The sequence below is a fragment of the Numida meleagris genome, chromosome 1 (genome assembly GCF_002078875.1).
Source record: "Numida meleagris isolate 19003 breed g44 Domestic line chromosome 1, NumMel1.0, whole genome shotgun sequence".
In the NCBI taxonomy this organism is placed as follows: Eukaryota; Metazoa; Chordata; class Aves; order Galliformes; family Numididae; genus Numida; species Numida meleagris.
Genome location: NC_034409.1, coordinates 160,283,550 through 160,304,967, shown reverse-complemented (window position 1 = coordinate 160,304,967; position 21,418 = coordinate 160,283,550). Strand labels below are relative to the sequence as shown.

Genomic DNA, 21,418 nt, shown 5'->3' with positions numbered 1-21,418 from the left:
CAAACTGGAATGCAAGAAGTTCCATATGAATATGAGACAGAATTTCTTTAGTGTGAGAGTGACATAGCACTGGAACAGGCTGCCCAGAGAGGTTGTAGAGTCTCCTTCTTTGGAGATATTCAAGATCTGCCTGTATGCATTCCTGTGTAACCCACCACAGCAAACCTTCTTCAGCAGAGGGGTTGGACTAGATGTTTTCCAGACGTCCCTTCCAATCTCTACAGCTCTATGATTCTGTGACACATTTTTTTTTTTTTAAATCAACTGTTATATACTGCTCTTGTAAAGGTAAAGGTACCTTCATCTACAAAATCCTTGGATAAAGTTTCTGGCCCTATGATGTCAATAGGATCTGTAATGCATCCATGATTTCCTTCTGCATAGAGATATGTGATAGAAAATATGAGATGCACTCACTGAACACATCTTTCTCTCATAAAATTCTGACAAGAATCTCCAAATGACTGGATTAAAATGTTGCATAGCAACTACAATCCCATTAATAACAGAAAGGTTAATGCAAGTATAAAATGATCAATTGTAACCGTGCAAATGTTAATACAGCGTAAAAAAAGTAATTTCTATACAATCACCGTTTCTAAAAAGTATAGGGGGATATAAATGTATGTTCATATTATAATTATAACTCAATTCAGTTTATAACCATAATTTAAAAAACCCTCTGTTTACTCAAAATCACAGTTTTCCAATTCTGTATCAGGCTTGGGAGATTTTCACTGAGTGATCTGGCAAACTCTAATAATCACCAGATAGGTCATTTAGCTTTAGCAGTTAAGAAACTGCTTTGTTAGAGAAGTAGAGTTAAAATTAGAAGTTGACAATGCTTACTACAGATGTGCTTCAAGTCTTCATAGGTTTCAGGATCAACATTGATTTTAATATAAAGTCATAATTCTGCTGGCTTAAGAAGTGTTTGAGGGTAGGCACACGCAAATTTAAGAAAGTTTTTTTATAAATTAATTTTTTAGAAAGCTCTTAGGAAATACATAATATCTACCTTGTGTTTAGTATTAATTATCAAGTTCAGTATCATTCTTTATAACATAGTTTGTCTTGTCTTAAATGTGCATAAAATTAAAATACTTACAAAATGTCAGAATGATCAGAGCCAGAAAGTACATGAGTTTTAAAAAAAAACGTGGGTAGCAGCTGAGAAAGAGCTATTTATTTTTTGCCAGATAAAAAAAAAAATCATTGCCTAGAGCTGATTTGCAAGCCGCATTAAAACTCGGTGACTAAGCACTGAAATTTTCAAATTCTTGCTTTCAGCAAAGCCTTTTTTTAAAAAATTTCTGTTACTTCCAGGTTTTTTTTACCTTGAACAGTTATGTATTTGATCAAGAATCTTTGTATGTCTGTCTTGTTCTATAGCTGTTTTTTTTCTTCTCTGTAATGGTCTTGTTCCTGAGTACGAAATTTCAGCATTCCTATCATTTCAGCAACGCACATCTACTAGACATATTTTCCTTTAAGACTATAGAAACTAGATCACAATATATTGGTATTGTTTTGGAATTACTGTTTTAGCAACTTTCAATTTAGTGAAAACAGATGAAAAATCAAAACCGTGAATCTAAGCAGCTCTTCTAAAGATCACCTGATATACCTACCAACATTTGCCCATGCTCCTCTAGAAAATATGGTATAAAGTCTAGAGGGTAATAGAATGGCAGAAGAGGAAAAAGAAACCACTAACTTTTACTCCTGTCATGGTTTTATGATTTTTGATTATTGGTATTCCACATCATAACATCATGTAGTGTATGTACCTGGTTCTCAGAAGAGAAGGACTCCTACATTACCCAGAGGACTTTGCTCCCGTTACCGTCTTCCGGTCAGCGGAAAAGATAAAAACTCGCAGATCACGAGACCTGCTCTCTTTCTGCCCATCTCTCGTACCGGCAGCATCTTGCTCCCCAGCCGTCTGACCATCGGTACTAGAGCAAGGCTTATCTTAACTTTGGACACAGTCTCTCATTTTATTGGATTTGTCAGGTTAAATTGTAATTATATTGTATTATATTGTGTTATTTTGCATTCCGATATCTTATTTAGCAAAGTAGTTTGTTTCTCCTCAGATTGTTGCCACTGTTTTTTCTCAGGCCCATCTCCCTACCCTTTTTTCCCTTTTCCCTTTCCCGGGGCATGGGTCCGTGGGTACCCCGCCCCATTCATCACGGAACCGGGCCAAACGCCCGTAAACCATTGACAACTCCTAATCCTGAGGAGATTTAGATGAAAATCCAAGCCAAACTGAAGAGAACTGGTGATAATTTTGAAATTAAGTGAAAGAATGGAGCCTTCAGTGTTAGTGAGCCCACAAAACCAAGTTGTCTGTTGAAATACAATCTATACATGCCTGAAGACTAGGTCATTTATACGCTCTGAGTTTCCTTATCCTTGTTTTAAAAAGACTCCTTATATCCTTATAGACAGTACTTAGCCTTCCTCACTTTTCAGGGTTAAAAGAACTTTGTTCTTCAAGTTTCCTCTCTTGATTCAAGTCTTTTACTACCATGGTTAATCCAGAAGCCTCTGCAGCTGCATCTGTTTTAAAATCTCTCTACATAATATTTCAGGTGATGGCTCACTGGTCCTTTTAATGTTTGCATTAATATTAGTACTGGAAATACCTTACCTGATTATCTTCAGATGAAAAAAATTTCTTTCCTGACCAGAGCTCTTATAGAAGTATCAAGATGCATGATCTTGTACTTCATACTATCGATTTCCATTTCTTTTACTCTACATCCTCAGCACTATTCAGGGGTGACAATCTAATCCCGCTCTCCATTGACAGTGCTGCTAAGTTTTTGTTAGATATGTTTGTTGGTTCCATAGCACAAACTTATTTTGTTGCCATATTCCATTTAGGCAGCATTTTACACTTCCTTCACTTTTTATCCTAACAAACAATTTCCCATTTTATATTATAACAAATGCCTTCCTAAAGTCAACATAGATTTCATGTGTCAAAAAGAAAAAAAAATTAATATTCACAGCCAGCAGATTAGTCTGCTATCAGTAAATTCATTTTCATTTTGTGCCATTGTCATTAACCTCTATGTTTGATTATTCCTTCCTCTAAAATTTTCACATCATTTAGGTCAGATAAAAAGATGTGTAATTGCCCCAAATCAATCTTTTCTGCTCAGTAACCTAAATGTTCTGTAATCACACAACACTACTGTAGCCACAGAAAAACTTGATAAAAATGACAGTTATTGAACTTTTAGTTCCATATCTTGGTTACATCAGAATGCAGAAATGGAAAACAGTACTTACAAGTACATGGAACTCTGATTTTCTTTAAAAAATCTCTACAGAGACCCTCTCCTCTCCCTCATTTCCAGATCATTATTCTTGCTTAAAACTAAAGCAGTATTTCTTGTAGTTTTGTAACTACACCTCTTTCATCTCTAATCCTAGAAATAATTCTCTAAAGTAACGCACTACTAGTTGTGTTCTCCCCCAGTTATACTGCTGTAAGACCTCAGCTTCTTTTTGCAATAGATACATGCTGCCCAATCTCTATGACAGTTTTCCTGGATGGCTGCCATCTCTGTACCAAGAGAATCTTTGCCTTGCCTACAGGTATTTAGCTTTCTTTGTGCTATTCTGGCCACTACATTCTGAAGGAGAGAGAGTGACAATGACATCCTGATCTCTAGCCTGATGTAGAGAACTATACCACGCAAAAAAAGATTCTGATAATATACTACTGCTTTTTCTGTTTGATCTTCATGAATACTGGATAGCAGACAAAGTCTACTGAATGATTCTCTAAAATAGTCAGTGTATTATTGATGTAATATTTAAACACACAATGTGCTTGTTGAATGACAAAATACAGCCTCAAAAAAAAAAAGCAAAACAAAACAATGAAATCCTTCATTGTCAGATGGCTTAGAGCACTAACAGAAAAATAGTATGTAATGCAAAGACAAAATGTTAGGAGGTTTCTGTAAACACTAGCAGAGGTCTGAAATATCTATTAACAATAAAATGTAGTTGGATATACTCAGTGTCACAGAAGACTGAAAATACAATATGTATGTCTTATGGTTCCCAAAATGACCTTTTCTCTTGTCTTCTGCAGCCTTTTCCTGGGTTTCTTGCCTTTTCTTGTTTTAATAAGGCTATATGCTACACTTGAATTTTTTTCCCCAAAGCTCTGACAATGCCATTGCCTCTCAAGCCCTAGGACGTTTTCTTCTGTAGACAAAGCAGCCTCCAGCTGCAAACATGAAAGCAAAAGCTCTCTAAGCAGGATTTAATTAATTTTCTCCTATTTTGAATTCAAATTTGAGCACACTAATATAGCATAACAGTAAACAATGCATGAGAATTTTTGAATCCAGTTTTCCATTAATAATGTTACCATGATCATTAGGAATTGAGCTCAGACCTTAGAGCCCTATACTAACTACACAAGAGCCCTGGTCTGTTATTTTTAGAACTCTCTGTGCAAAATGAAGCTTGGCTCCATGTCTCTTTTTATGATGTACAGTTCAAGCTCAGAACATGAAAATATGGGCAAAAGTTGAAAACAGACACCCTCAAATGATGAATAATTGGCCATCAGTGAATTCTTTATCTTTGGGTTGCTACTGAAAGAAAGAAGCAGCTGCTAGCCAAGGTGAAAAAATGACCAAGCAACAAGATATGCCACCTGCCACAGCACAGGAAAATAATATCCCCATGTTACAGAGCACACATAATAGAGTAGGAAGGAGAGAAAGAAGACAACTGCATCATATGTGGTTTCCCTGACTGAAGAGCTTTTAAGCCTCAACACCTTGGCGCTTAGGGACCAAGACCATGAAGTACTACAGTGCTGACTGCAGGGTATTATATATTCACAGCTAACTTAGGATATGATTGTTAATAACTAACTGCTTTGAACATACAGTAATATTGATTTATAATGATTAAGAATGAACCATTAGTATGAAAAGTTAATGAATATCAGTCTAGTAAAGTTTTAAAGTTTAAAACAGACCAAATTTATCATTCTAAACCATCACCGCAATCTTAAGACATACAAGTAGAGACACAGAAACACAGCCTTAAGTATAAATGCTCTTGCAACACTTCTCTACTCATTAAGCTTTCTCATCTTCAAGGGTCTACACATATTCATTATTTATTCAGCTTTTCTATTCCATTGTCCTTTATGCCACTTTAATGTTCCTCTTGTAAATTCTTTCTGCATAGCTCATTTGATGTTTTTGTCTTCTGCAGATATCTACGTTTTTCCCAATAATATATACAAATAACACTCTATTTGTCTTAATCTCACTACTGCTTAAAATTCTTTTCACCCTCTTCCTGAAGATCCACCAAAAATAAAATTCAGATAACAGAATAAAAAAGTAATGGGCCTCAGGTCGGTAGCAAGTCTTCCACTTAGTTAGCATAGTCAACATTCTTGAAAACTACCATTTAAGGCAGGAAAACATTCTATATGTAACTAAATAATCTGGAAAATAAACCGTGCATTTATAAAAGGGAATTCTCAAAAAAAAAAAAATGTAGTTAACAGTTAGTTAAAAAAATTGTTCAAAGAAAAGCTCTGAACAGATGACTATTTCAAATATGAGTTCTCTTAAGAACTTAGAAATTTGTGCAACCCGCAGAACAGTGGAATCATCTGTTGATTTTTGGTACTGAGTATAATAGCATATGGATCAAATCATGAAGTTTGCACTGTTTTCTGAAAGCACAAAAAAGCCATCCAACAAACACAGCAATCATGGCTACCTGAAAAGGCACCCTGTGAATGTTCCACTTCAAACAAGGCAAAGCAAAAATCCCAAACAATGCATAACAGAAAGAATATTAGTCCATACTACTGAGAAGTTTGCCATAAATTTTTAGAAAATTTGTAATAGAAAAGAATGTTTTTTTGAGAAATGAATTGTGGTTAACATATACATTAATATTGTTCTCTCATGCTGTCTGAATGGTTTTAGATGTTGGAGGCAGAGATGTTCTGTTTTTTAAGGAATACAGATTAAACTTCACTTAGTCTCTTTTTGCCAGAGAAGGGGATCAGGGAAAGAGAAAAAGCAAATGCCAGACAAAAGCAGTGATTCATAGAATCACAGAATGGTTGTGGATGGGAGGGACCTCTAGAGCCCTTTTGGTCCAACCTCCCTCCTTAATCAGGGACACCCAGGGCCACGTATCCAGGCAGATTCTGAAGATCTTGAACAAGATCCTACACCTCTTGGGCAACCTATGCCAGTGCTCCATCACCCGGACAACAGAGAGGTGCCTCCTGGTGTTCAGAGGGAACCTCCTGCGCTCTAGTTTGCGCTAGGTGCCTCTTGCTCTGGCATGGGGAACCACTGAAAATAGCCTGGTTCTGTCTTGGATCCTCCTTTCAGGTATGTATGGACATTGATGAGATCACCCCTGAGTCTCCCCTTCTCAAGGCTGAACAGTCCCCAGCTCCTGGGCCTTCCCTCAGAGAGGTGCTCCACGCCCTTCAGCACCTTTGTATCCCACTCCCCACTTGATGCTATATAGTACGCGCAGGCCTCCCTTTTACTGGGCAGAGGTGGGCAGAACGGGACACAGTACTCCAGATGTGGCCTATATCAAGCAATACCAGTAGCATCACCGTATCATTTCAGATGTGTACTACTTTCAGCAGGAGAATAAAGTTATTTTTTTTCATAGCAGCTGGTAAGGTGATTGATGTGTTTTGAATTTATGATGAAAACAGTTTGGTAGCACACCAATATTTTAGTCATTGCTGAGCAGTGCACACAAACAAGCCACCGTCGTTTCTCACACAACCCCACCAGTGGGCTGGGAGTGGGCAAGAAGCCAGGAGGGCACACAGCCAGGACAGCTGACTCAAACTGGCCAAGGGGATACTCCATACTATGTGGAACTGTGCTTAGCAATAAAAGCTGGGAGGAAAGGAGCACAAGGGGAGACCTTTGGAGTTATAGCATTTATCTTCCCAAGTGTTAGGTGTGACAAGCCCTGCTTTTCTAGACATAGCTGAACATCCACTTGCGAATAGGAAGCAGAGAATGAATTCCATGTTTTGCTTTACCTAGAAAACTGTTTATCTCAACCCATGAGTTTTCTCACTTTTACTCTCCAGATTCTCTTCCCTATCCCCATCCTCACCTGTGGGGAGAGAGGGACTGGCTGCATGTTTGCTACCTAACTGCCTAATAGTGTAACCTACAAAAAAAGAAATTACGAAAAAAATGCTATTAAAATATACTTCTAATATCAAAAATAACTGTGTGATAATGTTAAGTCTCAAAATAATTACACGTGTATATATTAACAAAAGTGTATGCATTACATGTATATCTATTAAAAATAGATCAAGCAGTGAACACATCTTAAGTATCCTCCCCCAAAAATGTCATTAGAAAAATTCTTCCTTTTTATTCAGATTCAATGCTTACATGTTAATCAGCAGTTTCCCAATATTATTTTTCCTTCCTCAATGAACATTTGAGTAACATCTAACTAAACACTGTAGAAGACAACACCTGTTTGTTTGGTTTTTTTTTTTTTTTTTTGGCTCAAAGCTCGCTTCATGAGGCCTTTTTGGTGATAAGACTCTAACTGACAACAGCAAATAATCTAGGGGAGCCAGTGGTGGGTGTCACTGTGCCACAGTACTTCTGCTTATGATTGTAAAGATAAGCAGAAGCAGGACAAGCAGTTGTTTTTGGGGGTGCGGCTTGAAGGAGCTGACCACTGCAAAAGGTGATAATGCTTGTGCCTGGCAACGAAGGCAACACTCCCTGCTGGCTTATCTGTTGGGCAAGGTGTGTCATGCTAACAGAGAGAAAGGAAGAAGGAAAAAAAACCCGGAGAAAGAGGACTTAAAAGGTCCCCACTAAACTAAGTACTTTGGAGGGGAAGAACTCCCAAAGAAAAGAAACCTTTGACAGAGGAATTCCCTAAGAGAAAGAAGCCTCTTAGGAAAGAACCCCCCGGGGCCTGCTTGCTGCGAAGCTTCCTGGCTTTCTCCCATCTCCTGTGGTGATTGGATGAGTTCCTGAGATCAGTGGAGGCACTACGAACCACACAGGACCCACGGTGGTGACTCTCTCTCTTGCTTTCTACAAAGACTCCTTGCTTTTATTTCCTATCTCGTTTCTATCGCCCGCCTTCCCTTCCCCATCTCCCTAAGCAACTAGGATTTGTAACAGACTGGTCAGGCTAACATTTCACTCGTTGTGTCTTAATCTCACCGTCGGGTAGGCATATATAAAAAGATCCTCCTCTCCCTCCTATAAACTGCATCGAGACAAACACTTACATTCTTACCTGGCAAGTTAACGAATAGCCGTACTTGCAATTTATTACTATATGACTTTTTTTTTTTCCAAAATATATCAAAATTGTAATTTGGTTCCTCGTTTTAAAAAAACAAAGTGGAAAAAAAAAGCGAAATTAATTATCCGTGAAAACAATGAATAAAGTCTCAAAAATGAGAAAACAGGTAAGTTAATTGTAGAGGAAGGAGAACCTGCAGTTTTATATTGTTATTGTGATGTGAAAGGAATACTCCTATGTAAATTAGAGTCACGCAAGTAAAACAGCAGCCTGGATAAATGCAATGTAAGTCTTCAGAATACCATAAAATAAGAAATTAGTAAAGAGTACTAAATTACAAAAATATTTCTTGTCTGAAATACTAATAGAAAAGCAGGAAAGTCATTACGTTTAAAAGAAGAGGCAGCTTTAATTATATGAATCTTCAGAAACTGTCATATCAGTAAGCTCATTAGCTACAATGAAAGTTGCTCCTGCTGATCTAAGAGTACTTAAAAAACAGGATTTGTTATACTTCAAAGCAAAAAGGTATCTTTAATTCATGTACTGTAGTAGGGAATTAAGCCTACTTCTCATATTACAAAAGTAGAAACTAAAACTTCAGTATGTAATGGGGAAAAAAAAACACCAACAAATTAAATACCCTGAAGTAAATTATAATTGTACAGGTAACTTGTCCCTTGCTGCTTGCCTGGGAAAGATATATTAAAAAAAATTAAAATATATTTTTCTGAAGGAATAATTAATTTACATATTTTGAGTGTTTTATAATTTATAAAGTACCATTACCTGGATCTTGCTTGTGAACAGAGGAAGTCTTGCGTGCGAAATGGCAATTGGTGACTGTCTTGGCCACAGTGACCATGAAGTGGTCAAATTTAAAATCTTTGGTGATAGGAGGAAAATTGACACCCCAACCCTGGATATGAGGAGAGGAGACTTCAGGCTGCTCAGGGAACTAGTTAATAAGGTCCCCTGGGAAACTTCTTTTGAAAGCATTGGGGTTCATCGGTGCTGGTCACTTTTTAAGTACCACCCCCTGAGAGCACAGAAACAGACAACTCCCAAATGTCACAAGTCAAGAAGGTGGGGCAGGAGGCCAGCTTGCCTGAACAGAGAGTTTCTTCTAGAGCTTAGGTGGAAAAAGGTGTACGGCCACTGGAAGCATTGTCAGGCAACATGGGAAGACTACAGTGATGCTGTTCACCTTTGTAGGGAGAAAATTAGTGCAGCCAAAGCTCAGTTAGAGTTGACACTGGCCAATACTGTGGGGGACAATAAAAAGGTTTTTTTTTAAATACATTAACAACAAAAGAAGGGCCAGAGAGAACACTGCTTTGTTAGTTGATGAGAACAGTCATCTTACAAACATGGACAAAGGCAAAGCAGAGACACTTAATGTCTTATTTGCCTATGTCTTCAACACTGATGATGGGCACTGGCACTCCAGGTGCCCTGAGTTGGAGGACTGTGACTGCGGTAATGATCAATTCCAAGCCAATCCTGACCTTGTGTGAGATTTGCTGCTCCACCTGGATGCACATAAGTCCATGGGATCAAAGGGGATTCATCCTGAAGTACTCAGAGAGTTGGTTAATATCATTGCAAGACCTCTCTCAATTATTTCTCAGTGCTCTTGGGAATCTGGAGAGGTTCCAATTGACTGGAAGCTGGCAAACATTGTTCCAACTTTCAAGAAGAGCAAGAAGGAAGACCCTAGTAATCACAGGCCTGTCAGTCTCACTTCAGTGCCTGGTAAAATTATGGAGAAAATTATGCTGGGAGTTATTGAAAAACACCTGAAGGACAATGCGGTCACTGGTCACAGCCAACACAGGTTCATGAGGGGAAGGTTCCTGCTGAACTACCTTAATTTCCTTTTATGACAAGGTCATCTCACCATGAGTACAAAAAGAACATAAAACACTTCCTTAAACATTCATTGTGCAAAAGTTAGTGCATATTAAGTCAACATTCTTCATAAAAATATACTTCTGCAAAAGTACTAAAAGGATTTTAAAATACATGAGCTGTGGTCTTTGGAATCTGCCAGATTTTCTGAAATTCCAGTGCAGAAGGAGTCTTCAAGATAGAAAAGAAGCTTACAGGTAATGAAACCAGTACATATAAACACACTGATATGCTAATTTGCCAAAGGCATCCTAAGCTCTTGTCTTTTTCATACAATATAAGTGAAATGCAAAATAATACACTGAGGTAAATTCAGTGTATAAACTTCAAAACATGATCATTGATTTTCATCCAACAACATACCTAGTGAGATCAAAAATTCATCTAATCAATACTGAATACCTAAAAAAGAATAGAAAACCTGGACTAACTGGTAATTTTACCAACTGCAGTTTGAGTGGTCAGTATTCTATTTCTCATAAGCTTTACATAAGACAATCAGCAGCTTATGTAAGGTGACCATCTACACTGAAATAATGGCTTGTATAAGGAACATGTTAGTTATTCTGGCTGATGTACTAAATTCACGCACAACATAGCCAATAGCATATGATTTATGAAAAATCAGTTGCCAGTTAACAGAGAGTTCTATGAAAATAATGCATAAAATACGAAATGCATTTAAAGAAGAAATTCCTTCTATTGTCAGTACAAAACGTTAGATGAGGCGCTTGGAGCATCTGACAAATATTTAAACATACCTGATCTTCTCAGTGGTTATAATATACTAACCACAATTGGAAACTCTAAGAACTGTGATAACAGAAACCAAACTCAATGTGGATGACCGCTATCTCAACATCTCTCTATCAGGAACAGTTTTTGCAAAGCTATCATCTGTTTCCTGGAGACTGAATGAGGCATAAGAGTGATACTGAATAAAGCAATACAGATAAACAGTGATATTCTCCAAAGTGACATAAAATAGAAAATGATTAACTAAGACAGCCCATCCAATCTTCTTCCTGCAAGAGTATGACAGTGCTGAGGTGGCGTCAATTACAAACTCCATGCTTAGTCAATTTAAATTACTTAAGCTGTGACATAATATACAGAAGAAACTCTCAATTAAGAACTGAAAAGTAAAAAATATGCTGCTACTGCTTACATTCAGATTTACCACATTCTACACTTCATTATGAAGTAGTAAAAAGAAGAATTTATTTTTCCAGACTTACAAGACTACTGTTGCATGAGGAATATACATGCAGGGAAGACAAAATTGTTCAAATCCATGTTTAGAAAAAAAGATGGAATGATGCATTTCTGCACTGCTGAGCAAAAAGACACTCAGTAATCATGGAATCATAGAATGCCATGGGTTGGAATGGACATTAAAGATCATCTAGTTCCAACTCCAATGCTGTGGGCAAGGATGCCAACCACAAGATCAGACGGAAACATGAAAATGATTTAAGATCTTTTAACAGAAAAGAACATTTAGAAGAAATCTGTTTTGGAATCTGAATCTAAAAGATACGTTAGAAGGAGTGTAATGGGAAATCCTGTAGTAACAAGGATGGAATTATACATACTATGTTCAAGAACACTTGCAGGAGCAAAAATTACTGATCAATGATTTAGACCAACAATGTGCATTCTAAAAATAATATTAGCATAAAACAAGCATCATCTCACTCAAAAAGAAGTACTGCAGTGTACTCCTAGTTAGTTATACAAACCTTTACTAGCTTTATCCAAATGCTGAAAATCCTCAACAAAATTCAAGACATCTTGATAGCTTTCTTCACACACCTCTACAAGAAAATGGAGCAATGTTGTTTTTTGATCTGCCGACTTCGTGTCTTTCAGCTAGGCAGAAAAAAAAAAATGTGTTAAAACATTGAGGATAAGATTGCCTCTGAACATTTTGATAATTAATATATATCACTAATTGTGAATACGAAAAAAGGTAAGAACAAGCGGTTGAACTGGAACAGTTCTTAGAGAAAACCTGAAGTAATGGACTCTTATTTCCATCCTTGATAAAAATCCCTTGGAAAAGCTATATTAAATATTTTTTCTATGAAATATTTGAGTTCATTCTTGAGAAAATGTATGTTTCTCTTTTAAGAAGTATTTATTTAAGCAATATATCAATGTTTATGAAACCATGATCAGATTGATGATAAACATCAGTGTAAACAATTCAGAGCTAAATCAGCAAAATTTAACAATAAATGATGCGCATATCTACTCCATGGGATGATTTCCTTAGCTGCGATGCTAACTCTGGCCTAACAACATGCAAGAACTATATGCTGCAATCTCAATCTGCACAAGTTCTAGTTGAGTTCACAGACCCGACTGTTCAAAAATTTAGACTTCTAAAATTGTTAAGCATAAACTTTCCTGTCTGAATCATACAATCATTTTCAGATTCATCTGAATCATCTTATACATACAAAATGATTTCAAGTCTGATCATTTTAAAACTTGCATCTATGTATGCAAAAACACTAACAACTGACAATAAGCAAAGATTCAGCTATGCATTTCTGTTGTAATCATAGAATCATAGAATCATAGAATGGCCTGGATTGAAAAGGACCTCATCTAGTTTCAACCCCCCTGCTGTGTGCAGGGCTGCCAACCACTAGACCAGGCTGCCCAGAGTCATCTGATTGACTTGATATAAAAATCTGAAAATCAGATAAATGTATACTGTTTGCTTTTCCCATACTGTCAAATTAAAACAGAGAATTTTGAATGCTGCATAACAATCAAGTCAGCATTTCATACCTTTCTGTTAGAAGTCATCAGTTATTTTCTGTGATCAAGACAATACAACCTTAATAAATCTGATGAGCTATGAGCTCCACTATGTCAATTTTTTTCCTTCAGACAGGTAGTTTAATAATAATATGAGACAGGATTTTCAAAATAAACAGAAAATGAAACACGTATATATCAGAACAACAACAAAAAAATAGGGTCAGTACTGTATGCAGTGTTATAAAATAAGTTAATTCTATTGCACTAGGATACTCAGTAATAGACAACTGCTGGAACATCACACAATTTCTACAATGAGACACTGCTTAAAATGCATGTAATTAGAAAAAGTTAGTTTTAAAAATAAACTGGGGTTATAAGCATGCATTTGTTCTTAATATATCAGTATTTAATAAATTATTATTAGCACACAAACATCATATCTCTCTTCTCAATATATGCAGCAGACCTATTTACATTTCAATTCTCCATGATGCAGGAAGAAGGCAAGATATGGGTTTATCTTCTACAAGATCTTCTACATTGAGTTTCCCATGCATAGTTGGAAAAAAGAAGAACAGCAACCTTACTGTGAAACCTTACTGAAAAATGCTGAGCAGAACACCAAGCAGTCTGCAGTTTATAGGTTCATAGTATTTCGGTCAAGAACTAGTGGTTTGGGTGGGATCATATTTGAATTTAACACTAATTTTTGTAACAGTTGAATCAGTTTATTATTCTCAGAACAGAAGGGATTATGCATTAATTAACACTGAACACATAGTTCAGAAAAATACAAAAAATTACACATACACACTTTCACCTCTGTGTTTCCAGACAAAGTGATCTAAGACACAGTTTCATAACCAATGATGGCTTGGCACTCACAGACTTCCTAAATGAGGCCACAATTGGATGAGGTGTATTAGGAACTGTGGACTAGTGCTACATTGGACAGGATAGTTCAGGGTTACCTCTGAAACCCAGCTTCCATACTGAGGCTATATAGGCACAATGAAGCACACAAGACAAATTGTCATACAAATTGGATCTCGAATTCTCTTAACAATAGATATATTGGAATGTCTCATGTATCATGAAGGAAGATAACTGCTGCTGATGTACTAAATATCTTGATCTTTTTTGTATTTCTCTGTGATGCTAATACAATATAACATTCTCAGATGAAACTGGTAGCATTACTTCGCTGCAAAGGGAGGATGGTGAATGCAAACTCCCAGTGATTCTCTCTGAAAATGTCAACTTTCAAAACAACAAGTCATTGACTATATGTTGCATTTGTTCTGGGATATCCAGCAGGATTATCTCTATGATTGCCATATACTTTGTTCTGCTTTCCATCAAAAGCTGAAATAGTTGGTCATCACTAAGTCAATGAGCTCATCTTCAACTACCATTAAGGTGACATTATCTCACCCAAGAAAAGAAGTTTTTAAGCAGCATGGTCTGGCATTTACAAACTATCAGTATGAAGCAATGCCAAATCAAATACGTATGAAAACTCTGCCATTTGAACTTTATTTTTTATTTGTAGATTTCTTAAGTAAATGAAATACATTGAGTACTATAATATATGCTTATGTATAATTAAAGAAGTCATGAAAGATGCAAAATAGTATCACCGTTTGTAATCATATGACATGGCATAATGTTAAAATTACACTGTACTAGGCATTTTGATCTTAAGGAGAAAATTACCTTTTTCTGTAATAGCTTATAGCTTTATATCTAATTCACTAATAGTCTATTAGCAGTGATCAGTATTTTTCCTGAGCAGAAGATTAGATGTCTACTGACATCCCTTCCAACCTGAATTATTCCATGGTTCTAAGAAACCCACATGCAATTCCAAACAAGTTAATTACATAGGTTGCTTTAAAAATAATGCCTCCTATTTATATCCATGGAAAATACAACAGATACAAAGAGCACAATAACACTATTTGGTAGAGTAGATTCTCAGCTACAACACAGCATAGCCACTAAGGTTAGCTAGCGATGAACAAGAGCCTGCACTCCACGCCTATAAAAATCTGCATGGCTGTCTGGAATGTAGATTTTTTTTTCATGTAGCTGTTGCCACTGCCAAAACACACCACCAACTGTCTCACTGTGCTAACACACACTGTTCGGTCTCCATAACAATATGAAGATAGTTATTACAAGCATTTTGCAAAGCAGAATAAATATTAAAAGAATGATCTTGGATAAATAATTTAAGATCTTGTAGATGAAAATAAGAGTTTGAACTGCTCCTCATAGGAAAAACTGACTTTAGGTCCTGGCTTACCCTACAATGCTTTGGTATTAAATGCATTGGACATGCAAGTTAGTTAGATTTGCAAGCTTACAGGTTATTTAACTTTACATGAGGCTACACTATTCTGTCGGAGGGGAAAACATCTGAAAATACGTTGACTATTGGGAACCTAGAGCATGAGTTCCAACCTTTTGGCTTAATTGGGTTGTTCTGAGTGAAGACGAATTGTCTTGGTCCACATATAAAACATGTAATGTATGAGGCATGCTCCAAAAGTTATGCCTCCTATGTTATTGTGTTGGCCCACAATATCAGAAATGGATGTTGGCAGTATGGCAGTAGAGGTCAAACCTCCCCAACAACCTTCTGTTCCATTTTGTTGTCACACAAATGATGGCAGTAGAGGGATGGTCTGGCAAAATTGCATCTGACATAGAAGTGCATATAAAGCAGAGGTATATCACTGAACTCCATGCAGAAAAAAATGGCACCCACTGCCATTCACTGATGCTTGCTGAATGTTTATGGAGACCAAACAGTGGGTGTCAGCACAGTGAGGTAGTGGACTGTGTGTTTCAGCAGTGGCGACAGTAACATGAAAGACAAGCCATGTTCTGGACAGCCATGCGCAGCTGTGACACCACAAAATGAAGTGCCAATTTGTGTGAAATGACTAATGGTGGTGATGGGGTAAAAAAATGACAGCATCAAGAGGGTTAGTCAATTGGGCTTAGAACTGTTTTTAAGTTAACACTCAGGAAAGAATAGATGTCTTCTTGCATTACATTATCACTCTTTCAATTTTTATATAAAGAAAATTAGAAGAAGCAGGGAACTAATGAAACTGAGCAACAACAAAAGGAAAATAGATGAAGAAAAATGTTATAAAAAAAAGAAAACATAACTGTTTCATAACAGATTAAAATCTGATAGTCTTAAAAGTGTTCAGACAAATCTACAGTGCTACCAGGATCACATTGATACAGTCCTTCTATAGCCTTTGTTTGTTTTGTTTTTTATTATTATTTCCTCAGTGTGAATTCTTCTATAAGTTTATATGCAAGTCAGTCACAAGAAGACTGTACATACGTAAGCTCTGTATTGTTCAAATCATCATCTAATGTTAAGAATTAAGAAGAAAAATAAATAAATACAAAGAATTAACTGCAGGAAAAGTATCAAATAAGGTATGTAGGTAGAGCAATAAAAACAAATAAAGTGAATGTAATACTCAACATGGATATTTCAAAACTCACTTTACAGAGAGAGCTGAGATTATATCCAAAGGTTTGTGCATTCCGAGAACCTGCATTCATGTAGTTTCCCATTAACAGTACTAGTTCCAGCAGCCTGCTGAAGCTTTTACTCTTTTTTATCTCTTCACAAGCAGCACTGACAGCCATGATGTCAGGTTTGATGTTGTTCACCTGCTCCTCAAACTGAAGCTTAAAAAGAATAGCACTGAGCCGTGGCCGTAGTCTCTTCACGTTGCTCATCTGATTGAAAAGAAAATAGGAGATTTCCTTTAAAATTCATGCTACACTGTACAAATGCATACAATCTGAAATGATTTATTGGTGTGACAGGCTTGAAGAAGCAATATATCTGCTATAACTGATAGCAAATGAACGAATGAATGAGAGACACTTGGGTAAGCAACTGAAATCCCATCTTGTGGTTAATGTGAACTGCCCCCATCCTTTCCCAATAACTAGTATGTGTAAGCAATAAATGATAAAGTGTCATCATATATCATATCTGTCAAGTCATATACCAAATCCTATAAAACTAATCCAAGTTTATGACCCAGTAGTTGCAAAGTAATAAAAGTAGTTCACAAATTCTGTATAATTCAGGATGTACCAAAACAAGGCAAATCACATTTTCTGGTGCAAATATTTAAATCTGATTTCAATAAAAGCTTATCTAAACTTGTAGAAGAATAACAGTTCTGAAAAATCCGAGCTATGAAACATTTAATATAATATGCATTATTATATGCCAGTATTCATACCCTACTATACTCCTAGACCTTACACAGTTAAATTAGGTAAAGCAGAACACTCCTGGGAAAACAGTGGCTTCTTTAGATCATATGCAAAAGACTTACTTCCTCTATGCTTTACTAGTCAGGGATTTTCAACAGAAGTTTCAGTCTTCCTATATGAGTTAGGTCCCTGAATTCCTACCCTAGAGATACTATACACATTTTTTCCTGTATCCAAACAAGATTGTGAATTTTATTACTACTTTAAATCAAAGAACATGGAATGTATTCAATAAATTAAATCTCCCTAGATTCCAGTGTACTTCACACACCTTTTATCCCCACCAGGCACTATATATACCTTGATTTTTCCTTCTTGCACGGCAGAAATCATGTTTTGTCTCCCTGCTCTTTGGTTCTGAATGTAAGAAACCCTAGTGTCAAGTACTTCCATGAGTGTCTTCCCTTATTTTTTCCTGTCCCTGCTTTCCCACCATTTCAACAAATTCTTTAAGACTTTCTTCCTCATAGTCATATCCTCCTTTCTAAAGGCAAAGTTGAAGCCAATAATACCTTCACAATACCTGAAATCCTAAACTAGTAGATTATGTACAGGTTTTTTGTTGTTGTGGTTGTTGCTGACTGTTATTCAGTCTGGACACAGAGAGGCTTTTTTGTTTGCTTGTGGGATGGAAGATACACAGACACACAGATTTACTGACACTTGATCAGAATGGAATGAAGACACAGCTTTTGCTTCTCAGAGTTCAGTTAGGACAATGGCATTTTCCTACAAAGGAAACATCCAAGACCAATAAGTTCTGAAATTAATTCTATTTTTAGCAGATGTAACAGCCATCAGAAAACTATTTTCATTAAAAGGTAGATATGGAGCAGATATCACCAGACTGAAAAGGTTTCCTCATGGGAAACCAAGTCAGAGTTTAACATAGGAAAGGTCTTCTATAAAACCTCTATTTCAGCCAGATGACAAAAATAAATAAATACCAGAAATCAAGTACAGAAGTAATTGAGTAATTTCAGCTAGAATAATGTAATTTCAAATCAAATGGAGAAAAGTTTCTAAAAGTCAGAGGGATATACCTCTCTTCCAAATGGAAAAATCTGATCAATTAGTTCTAAAAGAAGTAATTCATACCTCCTAATGCTATTACTTTGAGTGTCTCAATATACAAGCCATGAAGATATAAGATAGATGATCATAGTGTAGATGGAAATACATGAAAATCATGACAGCAGGCGTAGTATTTTCTACGAGGTTGAACCACCTTACTTAGTCCGACTTAAAAGTGGAATTTGACACTGTAATTGTTAAAGCAATATACAGTGATAACAGACTACAACAGCAGACAATTAATGTCTTTGATGTGACAAGCATGACACATTTAAAAAAAAAAAGGCCAGATCTCTAGCACATTCTTATTTAGTATGATCTTCTCTTGTGACTCAACGAGTCATCCAAGTTTATTTCCTAAACAGGAAGACATGTGTCTATGATGATGACAGTAGTGGTAAGGAGAAAGCGTTCTGCTGTAGATCTTCTGGAGTCTTGTCAATAAGCAATTAAAAAATGATTTATCTATATGGTTACTTAGTGCATTTGAAAACACAGGTAATCTGTGGCAAAAAGAATCTGACCTGAAATATCACATATGTGGATGCTGTTGAAAGACAGCTTGCTCATCTTGGAAAAAGTTTCCCACTTCTACAAAATGGTGACAGGGAAAGCAAGTCTCAAAGGACATGCAGCTCCGTTGAGCTCTGAAGTCTGAAGCTGGAATACATGAAATATTTGCATAGTGATTCCAAGCTATAGAGATCTAAGATACTGACTAGACTCAAGATTCTTTCAGCATAGTTGCCCTGTTAGCCAGTCATGTGGATACATCACTTAATATAGGTGAATACTTCCCAAAAAACCTTGAGGTTGTTCAGTGTCTGTATGTCAAGATCCTGTATTGATCACATCAAAACAAATACCTTTTTTTAAGATGTTCAAATTACAACATGAAAATTAGCTTCACAAAGATTGTTGACATTTTTAATGAAGCAGAAGCATTGTGCAGTGCTGCCAACCCAAACTCAAATTCTCCTAAAGTCCAACACAAGAATCCATTCTTCTTTGGCACCAAAGTGTAGATGCTTTAAAACTTTTCAGCACTGATAAAATGGGAACACTCTCTATAGCAAAACATATAGATATCAGCTATCAAAACTGTTATTGTGGGAAGACACTTTGCACAAAGCCAGGAAGGATGTCTTGGAAGGCAGTAAGGAATGCTGCAACCAATAAAGGTGGCATCAGCTACCTGGATGACATGGTTCCAAGTTGAGTTGAAAGTGTGTAATCTATTCCTAAAATCTAAGAGAGTGAAAACAAAGTCATAAAGTCTTTTCCTGTATAATTTCAGTCTTGAAGCAGCATCTTTGAAGAAACAAGTGTAAAAAGTCTGCTTTGGGGATACCTCTTTTTGATTCTCTTTCATGATTACTGATGGTATGGAAATAAACAGAGAGATAAAAAGGTGGTAGAATCCACGTCAAATTTAGTGCCCCAGCGCTCATCTTCTTTTAAGTGTAAAACATTTTTCTATTAATCTTATAATCTTTCAGGATTTTTTTTTTCAAATGCAGTCTATATTTCATAGTCAAGCCAAAACATCTAAGCTCAGAAATTATTTCACAAGAGTAAAAGAAAGACATCATCTTTTCGTATCATCTTGCCTGGACCCAAGATTCCAGGCAAATGTTAAGAGCTCTTACAGAAAAACTGTTCTGTTTGATCTTAGGAAACTGCCGCTCCAAGTATGAATACTGTCAAACTGTCATAGCATATTCCACAAGGTTGCTGCAATATGGGTGCAGTGGAATTGCCAGGTCACAGCCTGAACCAATGGTTGAGCACCCAGGGAGCTCAGGTGCAAACAATGCACCTGAGTGACTGGAAGGGGTGGAGCCTGGATCCACCCCCTCATCACCATCATTTAAGAGTTAGTCGCCAAGGAAGCAGCATCTCTCTGGATCGATATCACACTTCTCTTGAGCTGATGTAGGTTGTTAAAAGGGAGTGAGCCAATTTTCCTTCTTTATTACCTGCTGTTGCTCCATAGTGCCTGTATCCTACTCAAAGGCACTGTCATTGCCTTCTTTTGCCATACAATGGGTAAAAGAAAATCCAGTCTATCAACACATGATAGTTTTCAGTTACATTGGGTCATAATGCGAAACTAACATCTGACAAAGCTTCTGAAGTGAAAACAATACAGCACCAATTTTTATCAGTTATGTTGTGTGAAGTGAAATGAGTTTTCACAGGGTGCATCAAATCAGATTCGATACAAGTTCTTGAGACACTTAGAGGAATCTACAATGTAAGCCACTGATCAGTTAGAGAAAAAAGATGAAGACCATTCAGACAGACAACCTCACTGATCTCAAGCTGTAGAGAGCTCTGCCAAGAAGAAAACAGAGAGCCTATGCCCTCGCCAAAGAAACAACAACCACTTCCAGACATCTGAAGTAACATCATTACTTCATAAGACAATTTGTTTTCTTTTTTACTTATCTTTACATTTTCCTAGCTGCACTAGTCATTCAAAATAGTTTTGACAGAACAGAAGTAAGAGTGAGACCTGCTGGTACCAAATATTTCACAGGAACATTCACCTGTGATTCAGAATCATCATCTTTCAGTGACAGGAAAAGTAACCTAATTCAATCCATACAAGTCTCACTCTTGGAAGTTGCATACTCTCAGATTAGTGAAGATCATGACAAACACTTTCAGAAGATATTTCTGGAGCTTGGTTCTCCATGCTGTGCAGGTTCAGGGTTTAAAAGATACTAACACTGTAAGAGTTAAGGATGTTCTGCCTTTACAGTCAAATTATTTAAGTGGTTTAATTTGACATAAATATATTTTAACTGTCTCAGTTGGTGTATAATGGTAAGTCAATCTTTGGCAACATTCTTGGGAAGGCTCAAATTGCTGATGGAGAACACTGAAAAGAAAAAGCAGCATACACGTGAAGAAAGACAGTAGCAGAAGGTAAAGATTACTGAAGAAATTCTACAGATGGAAATTAACACAATTAAAATAC

At 36.6% G+C, this 21,418-nt stretch overlaps 1 protein-coding gene across 3 annotated transcripts in view; it reads right to left on the bottom strand.

The window, feature by feature from the left end:
* Positions 1 to 21,418, bottom strand: part of DIAPH3 (diaphanous related formin 3) — a 233,725-nt gene that overhangs the window by 95,187 nt on the left and 117,120 nt on the right. For all 3 annotated transcript variants that reach the window (XM_021417820.1, XM_021417802.1, XM_021417810.1), the window contains 2 exons: positions 16,567 to 16,806; positions 11,997 to 12,126 (listed from right to left, as the gene is read on the bottom strand). In XM_021417820.1, coding sequence (XP_021273495.1) covers positions 11,997 to 12,126; positions 16,567 to 16,806 — 370 coding nt within the window. The remainder of the gene's footprint in view (positions 1 to 11,996; positions 12,127 to 16,566; positions 16,807 to 21,418) is intronic.